At 30.3% G+C, this 12,679-nt stretch overlaps 3 protein-coding genes across 3 annotated transcripts in view; 1 reads left to right on the top strand and 2 right to left on the bottom strand.

Moving 5' to 3' along the window:
* The window catches only part of LOC140443049 (rho-associated protein kinase 1-like), a 63,080-nt gene extending 56,038 nt beyond the window's left edge, over positions 1–7,042 (bottom strand). Inside the window, 2 exon segments of the mRNA XM_072534094.1 lie at positions 6,349–6,568; positions 6,841–7,042. Of these exon segments, the coding sequence (XP_072390195.1) occupies positions 6,349–6,529 (181 nt within the window). The 5' untranslated portion in view covers positions 6,530–6,568; positions 6,841–7,042.
* The window catches only part of Schip1 (Schwannomin interacting protein 1), an 879,380-nt gene that overhangs the window by 32,066 nt on the left and 834,635 nt on the right, over positions 1–12,679 (bottom strand). The window lies entirely within an intron of this gene.
* Positions 7,496–12,653, top strand: LOC140443043 (ATP-dependent RNA helicase DHX33-like). The gene is given in 10 exon segments (XM_072534084.1): positions 7,496–7,811; positions 7,814–8,139; positions 8,242–8,479; positions 8,533–8,725; positions 8,840–9,109; positions 9,294–9,478; positions 9,586–9,775; positions 9,892–10,107; positions 10,280–10,487; positions 10,824–12,653. Coding segments are annotated over 10 exon segments (2,127 nt in total). The 5' UTR covers positions 7,496–7,708; the 3' UTR covers positions 11,022–12,653.

Here is a 12,679-nt window from a genome sequence, read left to right as displayed (position 1 = left end):
GCCATTTACTGAAATCTTTTCGCTTAACACAAGATTTGTCATGATTTGTGTTTTTGTGTGGTTGATTTTTAATCCTACTTGTAGGGAGGTAGGTACAGTTTCTCCAGTTGCGATACTGCATCATCGATTCTGTCAGCAAAAAGGACAATATCGTCAGCAAACCTCAAATGACTAAGCATTTCTCCATTGACATTAATTCCTTTTTCACTCAGATTTGCGTTCTTAAACATATGCTCTAATAATGTTGTAAACAATTTTGGCGAAATTGTGTCTCCCTGTCGCACTCCCTGTTTTATTTTAAATACGTTGGTCTTTTTATCTGCCAGTTTTCACACTTGCTGTCTCATTTTGATAGATGTATTTTATCATGTTTATATAGCGATGATCTATACGGCACTCTGTTAAGGCTTTTAACATCTTTTGATGACTTATTGTGTCGAAAGCTTTTTCGTAGTCAACAAATATCATGACTAATGGCTTGTTATATTCAACACTCTTTTCTATTAAGTTCTTAATTACTTGTAAATGATCATTCGTAGGGATCGGATCTCGTAGGGATCGGATCACGAACAAGGAAATAAGACGGAGAACAGGAGTGACAGATGCCATAGAAAGAATTATGACCCTTAAGTGAAACTAGGCGGGGCACATAGCTAGAATGTCGGATAACAGATGGACACAGCGAATAATACAGTGGAGACCGAGACAAGAAGCACATCGAAGTAGAGGTCGTCCACCAACAAGATGGTCTGATGACATAAAACGGATCGACAAAAATTAGATGCGAACAGCACAAAACAGAAATACATGGAAAAGACTGAGGGAGACCTATATCCAGCAGTGGATAGATCCGGGTTAAATGATGATGATGATGATGAATCTGGCGATGCTGTATCCCATAGACAGGGATTTGATTGTACCAAACAAATAAATTTGTCACTATCAAATACAGAACGCTCCATTATTTAACTATATCAGAAAACACCGTCTTTCTTTCGTTGCTCATTCACAATTATTCGACAGAAAATCGCGCGTCTATGGAATGTGGTGCAAAAGTATTCGTGTCTGAAAGCGTTCATTTAACGTAATGTTTCTTCTGTATCTGGGATACGCATTCAGTCGTCGGCGACAGGAAGGTCCGAGATACTGAATTCGGTATCTCGCATACTGTATCTCTCGCGCGTCTCGTGTGAAAAGCTCCATTTAAGTCTATGTAATATCTGCGTCTCGGATACGCGTATCTCGGATACAGTATCCTCGTCTGAAAGGGGGCTAAGTGTTATTGAAAGTGATAACATTAAAAAAGTCTACATATACATATGTTCCTCCTTGGCACCTAAAGTTTCATTCCTCTACTTCAAAAACAAAACCAACTTTATGTATGCTCTTCTGACAAAGAATCTACCGAAACTCTCTCGGTTTAGCATTTTCACAGGTTTTTACTAAACAATCGAATGATAGGCTATCTACCTGCTATTAACTGTAATCGTGTCGGCGCATCCTTACAGCAAGTTAAATTCACAGTGGGTCATGTCAAACAACACTTAACGAAACTTCGCACAGCCACTTCACCTGGTTTAGATGGTTTAACACTAAAACTGTTAAAAAGATGAGCAGACACGCTTGCAATGCCCTTAACGTTAATTATGCAAACTTAATTGCAATATGCTAATTGATGGAAATGAGTTCAATATTACTACTCATTGGTTTTTGGGGTCAGTGAACATAAATATCATGACAGCGATGTTCTCTAAGGCACCTGGGCCTCCTCTTCTGGAGTTTTCTGGAAATTCAATACAAAATCAGTGCAAACTCATTACACAGGGATTTTTGAGGTCAGAATAATTTTAATTTGCTACAAATGCATCATGAATATGCTCGTTGTTACACTGTAAAGGGCCGCATATTACTTAAAGAAATAGGAGCGGTTACAGTGTTGTGAACTGGTATCATTTTGTTTTTCTTGTTAGTAAATGACATATATGATTTTCACCTCGTACTGTTAGTACATTCTGTTACATATATCAATTTCTTGTTTTATTGTAGTCTCTTTCTTTCCCTCTATAGGTTACATAATTCGTTTTAAAATATGAATAAACTTTATTTAAGATAAATCACTTCACATATTTACTTTTCTGTAATTTACTCTTTCTATGAATTTGCTGTTACTTTAGATTCATAAATATAAACATTTGCATTTAGATAATAATTTGGTGTCACAACAAATATATTTCTTCATTTCCTCATGTATAAAGTCCAGAAATATAAAAAATATTAAAACAATTATGCTTTTTTTAGTGCATTTTATGAATAAGTATTTTTTTTTTTATTTATAATTTTGTAGTGTGGAAATTATGGGTGAGTGTGTGTTTAATTCACCAATATAAGTCAAAACAAAAATAAATAACTGATCGATGGAAAACAAATTTTTCAATGTTTTATTGTTAGAAAAACTAAAATAGTCCATTTTTCCTTGTAAATCAAGACTACAGAGAAAAATTGGATTGATGTTTTCTTAGAAAATGAGTTGGTGGTGGTTTCTATTAGTTTTAAGGATGCTAAAGATGCTGAATCCATTGGAAGAGTAAGTTTAACTGAACAATCGAGCTACAAATTAATGAGTCCCACATATTAATCCAATATAATTATAAAAAAACTGTTGCTTTTCTATTCTTTAATGTCGTGATCATATTCAATGCATTGTTATATGGTTAATTCCACATAAAACTTGTTCCTGTAAATCCATTATTGTCTGTTAATGACTTCTCTAATTGGGCAGTATCATTTTCTGTTCTATTCATTTGTTTGATCATTTTGTAGCAAAGTTTGTCTTCCACATAAATAATTTTCAATTTGACTAATAAAAATGTATGATGATTGCTGATGTGTTTGTAATGAAATCCTTTTCTGCTTCCTTCCAAGCTTGCCTGTATATATTTTGTTGTCATTAAGTATTATTTTGCAAGTGAATTGACAATTTTATTTCAGTTGAGTCATTTTTCACTTGATGATTAAAATTGTCTTACCTAGGGTTTCATAAGATGCTTTTTCAATGCATGTTCTCAAATTCTTTCATTTATCATTTATATCTGGTTTTATTGTTGTTCCAGATAGTCATTTACGCTTCTTTAATAAAAATCTTTTACAGTTTTGTGTACTTAGCTTTAAAATTTTTCATTTAATATTATGTTGACTATGATCTCCATCCTCACACACTCCATAATTATATATTTATGAATATCTCTAATAATAAAAAAAACTTCTTGGTTTGTGTTCCTCTATCAAGACAAAGAATCCACTCAAAAATCAATTGTTACACAGAAAAATTACCCCCAATTGTGATAAGAATTGATCAATAGCCCACCACATTCAATAACTTTAGCTCTTTATGACTATTTCTTGTTTCCAAACTTAAAAAATAATTGAAGGGCGTTGTTTTTGCAAAGAATGATGATTTCAGCTAAAACTTCACACTAGTTGTGCTCATGCTATATAGATGCTAATTATTGTGCTCTTAACGATTATTTTGGATTTGTCAATTGGGATTTAATTATTGTAGAGAAAAATATTGAAACTTCCATAAAACATTTTGATCGGGTATTGAATAATTTGTTCATATTAAAAATTTTGTTTCTTCTAGCTACCCCCATAATAAATAAATATTTGAAGCAGTTCCAGTAAAATTACTTTTCGAAACTGATAAAAAAAGTTGGAAATGCATGCTATCAGTGTATTGTGCAAACAGAAGATGTTAGAAATGAATGCAAAAAATAATAAAAACTGTGTTTTTCTTAGCTAAAATTACAAAAATCAAAAATTAAGTACCAATAAAAGGATCATATAGTTGTACAAATCAATAAGAATGTTAAAAACATCTCACACATTATAAAGAGATGGAATTGATAAATTGTAACATCAATATAAGCTGAGGTCAAAATGGAAAAAAAAAAATGGAATAAGAAAACTGTAAACATTCATAAGGATTGTAGACAGTGGCCGCCAGTCCTAAAGGGTCACAGGGCCATGGCACTGGCTCTGAAAAATATATTGATCAGAAAATATATTGATCACTAAATATATTTTTGTTTTTACTATGCTTTTTTAATACTAATGCATTATCTACATACAATATAGTTTATGAACACTGAAATGGATATTTTAGAGAATGACAAAAGTATTGAATTCAATGATTGAGCAAGTTGTGCATATAAACTTAGATTATAGAATAAAAATTTCATATTATGGTTAACAGTTTTTCATAAAATCATGCCACATATAGAAATAATTTTTAAAGCAACTGCAGATGATTCATACTGACCCCATTAAGGCTAAACAGATCTGCAAACATTTGAAAAGACAATGCAAAAAAATTGTGATGAAATGGATACAGTTATTGACCCAGTAGATACAGAGCTAATAAAAACTGATAAACCTATTCCTCAGAAAAGGTGACATTGTTCTCATTCAGATATATATCTGTTTCAATGAATAAAAAAGTAGAAGCATTGGCAGTTTACGATTCCATTTTACAACAGATTAAGGCTTGATTTACTTTTACAAAACGTCTGATAGCTACCACATCATTTATAAAAGAACATTTTAACGAATATCAAAAAAACTTTCCAAACAAGTTATTGACTGTTTTGCTAGTGCCAAAAGTGCCATAAATTACTCCTTGATGTGAATTCTAATTTAAGTTTCTATTATTGTTCATGATCTAAAAATACCAAGTTTTGCACATTACGCTTAAAAATGTTAATATATTTTTTGTCTTGTTCTTGTTGTCAGTTTGTTATGACATAATATCCTTATTCCTTGCCTTATTTTTTCATAATTCGTTATCATCTAATTATATATGAATGTTAATTTTAATGAAAATGTGCCCCAAAAAACAAAAAAAATCCTTTTTCATCCAGTATCTGGTAAATTTATCTATTTATCCACTGCCTCTTTTAGTACTCACGAGCCACCACTGATAGTAGAAAATGTTAGATACCTTCAAAAAAATATTTAGAGCACATAGAAAGACTAAGTAAAAGATAAATGACAGATGATCTTTGCCTTTACAAAGAGATGGTCGAATAAATCTGAAACATGGTCTGATAAAATACATCCAAAATCAATTATAACACGAAAGTGTTTATAGGACTCTGGTACTCTTAAACAACCTCACTTGACTAATTATAAGCAATCACATTTGATGTTATCAGTTTTTATTAATGTACAATTTCATTGTAAATCATAAGGGAAAACCAAGAAAAATCTCCTAAGAGTATTCTTATAGTAAGTATTTGGCCAAATATCTATTTTTATTATGATATCTATATAATATTCTATTTTTATTTCATAGTTCATTTGAAAATTCTTCTTTTTTTTTCATATAAACTATGTGTTTTCCATAAATATATTTACTAATATTGAAAAAAAAATAAGCATCAATTGCTAGACAAACTAGTACTTATAACAAATTGTAAGATTCGTAGTTTACTTACAAAAAAAATATTTGATAAAAGCTAAAATGCAACAAAGAAACTAGTTTAGAAAATAGGTATCGAATGACAATTTGCAAGAAAAGAAAAGAATTTGTGAAAGTAATTCTCATTTGCATTCTCATTTATATAATTCTCATTACAATCAATTGTGGTTTAAGACCACAAAACAACAGTTTTAGAACCTTTTTAAAGAAAAGAAGTTGTTCAGAAACGAAAACCAAGGAAATAATATTTGTATAGTCACTATTTTCGTCAAGCTAACACAACAATTGTATCTAAATAAAGAATTGATTAAATATTTGAATAGATGAAGTACTTTACCTAGTGGATAGCCAAAATAAGACCTAATTAAGACATGAAACAATGGCCAAAATTAGAAAAGCAAGCAAAAAATTTGTTAATCTTAAGATTAGATATTGTTTTTAGAATAACTAAAATGAAAATTTTATTGTGATTTTAAGTACCAAGCTTATTGTGCCTATTGGGAGGTAATAAATAAATAAAAAATAACAAATGGGACAAAGTTAATAAGCAAATTTAAATTTATTGAACCACTTCTCATATGACAGCAGGAATAATGAATAAAGCCAGATAATATTAAAATTTTTAAAACTATTGGATTAAAGGATTGCTTAACCAAAAATCATACAATGACAGAAAAATATCAACATATAAGCTCTACAGTTCATTAATAAAGAAAAACTTTTTATCTAAAACGTGAAGCATATATCCCCAGATATTCTTGGTAATGAATTGCTCACAAGAAATCTTTCACAGTAGTTTCCTTATATTCAACATTCACAACTTATAGCAGAGATATGTTAACCAAACAATATAATAAACAAATTCTACTTACATCTGTTTAAATATACTTCTACATTTTTTAATTTCTTGATAGCTGGATGATCACAATCTGTGTACAGAGCCTGTACAGTATCCAAGAGTGAGTCAATGTTCCCTTTGCTGCGAGGCTCCTTAATCCTTTCCTCAAGAAGTCTAAGTCTTCTCCTACGATCCTCATCGCTGATAATATCCATGTTAAAATATATTAAGTATCCCTACTTTACTACGAATATCTGCAAGAAAAAACACAAAAATAAACCATTATACAATAGTAGACAACTGTTTTAGGATGATAAATTTTGTTATTATTTACAAAGATTCTTATCTTTTGATATCAGTAGAAGGTTTAAAGACCCAACATTATTGCTACGTACCGCATTCCGCTTAGTTTTATTTAAATTATGTTAAAGTTGCTTAATAAATGAAATGTATGTATTCGAATTTTATGAGGACCAACCTGTCAAAAACATTGCTTTGTATAATAGTAAGTTTATTATTCACTTACCTAATCATTACACGGTCCTGGAAGACGTGTTTAGTATTTAAAAACAGTTCTGAATAATATTTATGGTTATTTTACACTTAACATAATATTAAATAAATCACCGAAAAAAAATCATATTTACTTTTATATCAAAGCAGCCATTTTAAAATTAATCATCACATCACTTTCCCTTCTCTGTTCACTGCAAGTGATATTTTTGTATGATTGGTTCACTTATTCAACATACAGTAGAGAATCAGTTACCAATCACTTTTCTACATCATCGATATAGGCAACCAGTTATACATTATGTTTCAAAAATTGTGGAAGAATATTAGGGATAACAAAATATTCCAGCCCAAATAACTATTTAACGATTTTTACTAACTTAAAATAAGCAAATGTATGTTAAATACACTATACATTTGCAGAAATAACATCAAAATGAATTTGAGTACTGCAAAAGTAATTTTTAGTAACATTTTACATCCGTTGTTGTATGAAATATTAAGATAATACACATTGTGTGAAACACAAGATTTAATACTTTTATTTATATTATTTTTCAATTTTTTTTAAGTATTTTTAACCTGTCAAGTCTGCATACTTCAGGAAGAAAATAAAAAGTAACTGAAATGTTACTATTTACTATTTTCCATAACTCGATGCTATTTTCACACCGGTTATGAAGTTGTCACATTAATTTGAAATTTTATAGGTTGTTGTTTTGAGATAATTGTTTTTTGCGCATTTTTAATTTATGTTGTTAAAAATAAATTTTCATATGTTTAAGAAACAATGAAGGTGTTATATACTTTATCTTTAATAATTATGTGAAGTTGTATGTGAATTATTTACCTTATTTCACGTGTATAACCTCAAAATCAAAATGATGGACTCCAAATACAATAATGGATATGCGAAAAATGGTATTCAGAAGTTTCAAATGAAGTTAAAACCAATACCTGTAGTATTTAACAATAAAAATGGCCCACGAGCCCCAAGAAAATGAAGTTTAACAATGAAAACCATAATCCCTCATCATCCAATGGCCACATAAATGGCAAAGTTAAGATAAGTATACAGGACCAAAGAAGAAACTTACCGGTCTTCGATAAACGAAAGCAGTTGTTAACTCTCATCGAAAAACATAAAACGCTAATAATTTTGGGTGAAACAGGTAGTGGTAAAACAACACAAATACCTCAGTATATTTTTTCTGTAGGTTTACATGAAGGGGGTAAAATAGCTATAACACAGCCTAGAAGAGTTGCTGCAATAAGTGTAGCAACAAGAGTAGCTGAGGAATATGGTCATGGAGTAAGTATCACTATTTGGCTAGTAAACATGGCAAGATGAATTTCATAATGAATTATTTATACATATATATGACATTTTTTTAAAGTATAGTCTTTATTTTAGAAGACTGTAGGAGATATTGTGGGTTATTCAGTGAGATTTCAAGATTGTACATCAAATCAAACAAAAATCAAGTTCCTAACTGATGGTATGTTACTCAGGGAAGCGATATCAGATAGACTGCTTATGGAATATAGAGTGGTTATATTGGATGAAGCCCATGAAAGAACCATTCATACGGATGTATTATTTGGGATTGTTAAGAGAGCTCAAAAAATCAGGGAAGACAGAAATTTACAGCTTAAAGGTAATATTAATGATTTACAATATTTGTAGTGTGTTTATTTCATAAAACATTTTAGATACTTATTATGTCTGCTACAATGGATGTAGATCATTTTTCACAATATTTCAACAAATGCCAAGCAGTTTATTTAGAAGGAAGAACATTTCCTGTTAATATACACTATACAATAAAACCACATGATGATTATCAGGCAAGCTGTGTTGCTACATTTTTTAAGATTCACAAGGAGGCCCCACCTAAGTAAGTATGGGTTGTACAACAAGGAAAACTGTTTTAATTAATGAAATATTTGAATAAATCTTTATTGATTACTTTAAAAATTAGTGTAATAAGTGTATTATTTAAATGTTTTAGCCATGATGTGTTAATTTTTCTAACTGGACAAGAGGAAATTGAGGCTTGTGCTCATAGGATCCGTACCTTATCCAAAGATCCAGATGTAAAAGGACCACCAGTTAGAGTATTCACCTTGTATGCAGCTCAAAGCAGTTCAGTGCAAATGAACATTTTTCAGACAACTCCTTTGAATACTAGAAAAGTGGTGATCAGTACTAATATAGCAGAAACTAGTATTACAATACCTGGAATTCGATATGTGATAGATAGTGGTATGGTTAAATCAAGGTAATTGATATATACCAATAAAAAATAATTTTATTTATGATCATACATTATTGTCTTGATTTGGGCTTAAATTATTTGTTGTTGACTGATTTCTCAATGCCTGAAATAACATTAGTAAAAAATAAAACTTCACATCTTATACTTAGATCTGACATACTTACACCAATTTTATTAATTTTTTAAGAACATTTCACCCTTCAACTGGCTTAGAACTTTTAAAAGTGCAAAAAATATCCCATGAGCAAGCCTGGCAGCGAGCTGGTAGGGCAGGAAGAGATTCTGAAGGGCATTGTTATAGGATCTACACCAGGTCTCAGTTTGAATTGATGCGCAAGACAACAGTACCAGAAATACAAAGAGCAAATCTAGGTAGGGAGGTTTTTATGTTCATCAAATACAAATCATAAATACAACTTTGTTGTAGAAAGTATGGCTTTACTAAGGAGTTTAAAAAGGTTAAAAGTGTTTTATTTTAGGAACTGTTGCTCTACAGTTGTTGGCTCTGGGTATCCATGCTAATAAGTTTGATTTTATGGATGCTCCACCCAAAGAAGCTATAATGGCGGCTTTTGAACAGTTGAAACTTCTCGGGGCTGTGGAGGAAGTAGATTCGATAAATTTGACACAGCTTGGAAAGAAAATGGCAAAGTTTCCATTAGATCCTAGGTAAGTAACAATTTAGATGGATGTTTGTTGTGTTGTCTAGTGATTGGGATAATTAAATGAGAACATAGAACAATATTTTTATGGAATTATAAAACAAAATATATAACTTTTTGTAGGTTTTCCAAAATTCTGTTTTCTGCCCAACAATACTCCTGTCTGCAAGAAGCTTTAACAATAGTGTCTCTTTTAAGTGCTGAATCCATCCTTATAAATCCTGTATCGAAGCAGACAGAGGCTCAGAATGTTAGGCAAAAGTTTTGTTCTTCTTATGGAGATCTGATAACTCTTCTAAATATATATAGAGACTTTGATTCAGTGGGTCAAAGCAATAAGTAAGTATTTTCACTTTATATTTAATTTATTTAAGTTAGAACAATTTATTGTCCATTATTTTAAATTTTACAGAAAAGAAAAAAAATTATTTTAGAAAATGTAATGATTAATGATGTGTTTTTTTATTGTTCACCCAATTATGAACTAACTGGATTTTTAAATAATTTTCAGGAGAAATTGGTGTAGAGACCATTTTATAAACCTCAGGAATATTACTCACGCTAGAGAAATCAGGGCACAATTAGAAGACTTGTGCAAGAAATGTGATTTAGGTGTAAGTTCGTCATGTGGAAGTGACTTGGATAAATTAAGGAAGTGTTTGACTGCAGGTCTTTTTATGAATGCTGCTGAACTAGTGAGAGATCATCAATATGTTACAGTAAGTGAGACATACTTACATTTTTGGCAATTACATACATATTGACAAATTTGGTGAATTTTTATTTACTTAAATTATCGTGCGGTTCGAATTGTACCAAATTGTCATCCAAAGTTAATATTGTACTAAACCCTTTTTTAGTACAACCTATATACATAAAGCACTTTATGACCTATATAGTAAATGCTGCATATAGAGGGCAATGGATGTCTTGCTCTGGTGAATTAATACAAAGACTTTTGTGGTGCAAGTGTTCACAGTTACCTGATTGAAATTTAAATGTTTTATGCTGTAGATGTATTTGCAGGTTTCAGTAATAAATAATTTGTTTTTTAGTTGGACAAAAAGCAAACTGTACAATTCCATCCAAGTTCTACTCTACACCGACAGCAACCACATGTTGTGTTGTTTACAGAAGTTGTTCAGACCAACAAGTGCTACTTACGAGGACTCACTACAATTGAGGCAGCATGGTTGCATGAAATAGCACCGGAATATATGAAAAATCATACTCTTAGGTTTAACAGTAGCTGATAGCTTATAGTTTTAAGGATTTTATAAAGATTACAATGTTATAATGTGTATATATTCACTTTACAAAGAAGGCTCAACTTTTGGAACATCATTAAGGCATCATAGAACTTAAAAAAATATTGACATTGACTAAAATGTTGTTTGTTTCATTACTGAAGTTTATACTGTAGCTGTTTTACTAAAAGCTGACTTGCATTTTTCTTATTATTAATTATTAAGTGTTAAAAATGCAGTTAATTTGAATTTTTTACTCACCATTAAAAAGGTAAGTATTAGAAATAAAATTATTCAGGGATTTAATGTAAGTGTTTGGAATTGCTTTCAGTAGATGGCAAAATTGGCTCATCAAATGCATCTTTGTGTTATACTGTTACCAAAAACTCATAGATCAACTAGTCTTTATCGTTCTTACAAACACCTTATAATCAGCAACATAAGGAATTGAGTCAATGATTTGAAGGAATTGATAGCTAACAAGAAGTCGTTAGTGTAGACTTGAATTACTAAAATGAACGATTTATTCCATATCTAATATTACCTGTTCTAGAGGATGGATGAATTTGTTCGACTGCTTTGTAATTTCAACCAAGCTAAAAGAGCATGTTTATCTGTCTAGCCTTAATTGGTGCTGGTTCTTTTATATTCTGAGCCATCGGGCCATCAGTCTTATCTTTTCGTGCCATATATGTTAAAAATACATGTGAATAATGATTACAAATAACATAGCAACCGCAGTTACTGCATTTCAGGTATGAATATTGAAATTTTTATATAAACCATGTTCCTTTTTGTGCCAATTTATGATTTAAACGACATTTTTTAGTTATTTAAATGGGTTTACTCTATTTTGTGATACATATCTAAGCAACACTGTCATAATAGTAACCATAATAGCAAATTACTGTGATAAAATGTTTTTTGATGATTGTTTCTTTTCACATTGTTCCTCATTGTGGATGATTATTTTTTTGGGGTTCTCCCATTGCATCCATCCTCATTCCCACTGTCATAATTCACTTCATTATAAAAATAATTGACCTTATTAACAGCAGACTGTGCTGCTTAGAAATAATAATAAAAAATCTTAAATATATGATAAATTACAATGTTGTATGAATTTATTTGTATTTTGTTGCCTGTTTCTTGTTTTTTTTTGTAGTACTGAATTTTCTGGTGGAAAAGGGCGGTCATAAAAATCTGAAAGTTGCCTAATGATTAGAATACATAAAATATATCTTTAAGTTTAATGTTGTCTATGAATTAGTTGTCTTATTGTAAATATAATTCTTATCCATATTCTTAAGAATTATAATGTTTTGAGTATTGTAAACAATTTATTGTTATATAGAGACATCAAAAAAACTTATTAGGGTAGTCTGTGAAATAAAAACTACGCTGGTTAGAATTTTAGCCATTTACACAGACTTTTGCATAATCTAACTTAAAAATTTTACTATAGTCTGTTTATTATTGACAATGGTCATGACATAAATGTCACACACTGAAATTTATTATTTGCAAAATGGCTGACATGTAAACCATCGGTATTTAAATGTCAAATCCACTTCCCTATTGACGATTTTTTTGATGGCTCTTTTAATATTTTACTCAATAAAACTTTATTTTTTATTATTAATCTTTTAATTTAAATGGAAAAT

This window comes from Diabrotica undecimpunctata, chromosome 6 (genome assembly GCF_040954645.1).
Source record: "Diabrotica undecimpunctata isolate CICGRU chromosome 6, icDiaUnde3, whole genome shotgun sequence".
NCBI lineage: Eukaryota > Metazoa > Arthropoda > Insecta > Coleoptera > Chrysomelidae > Diabrotica > Diabrotica undecimpunctata.
This window is presented reverse-complemented; position numbering and strand designations above follow the sequence as displayed.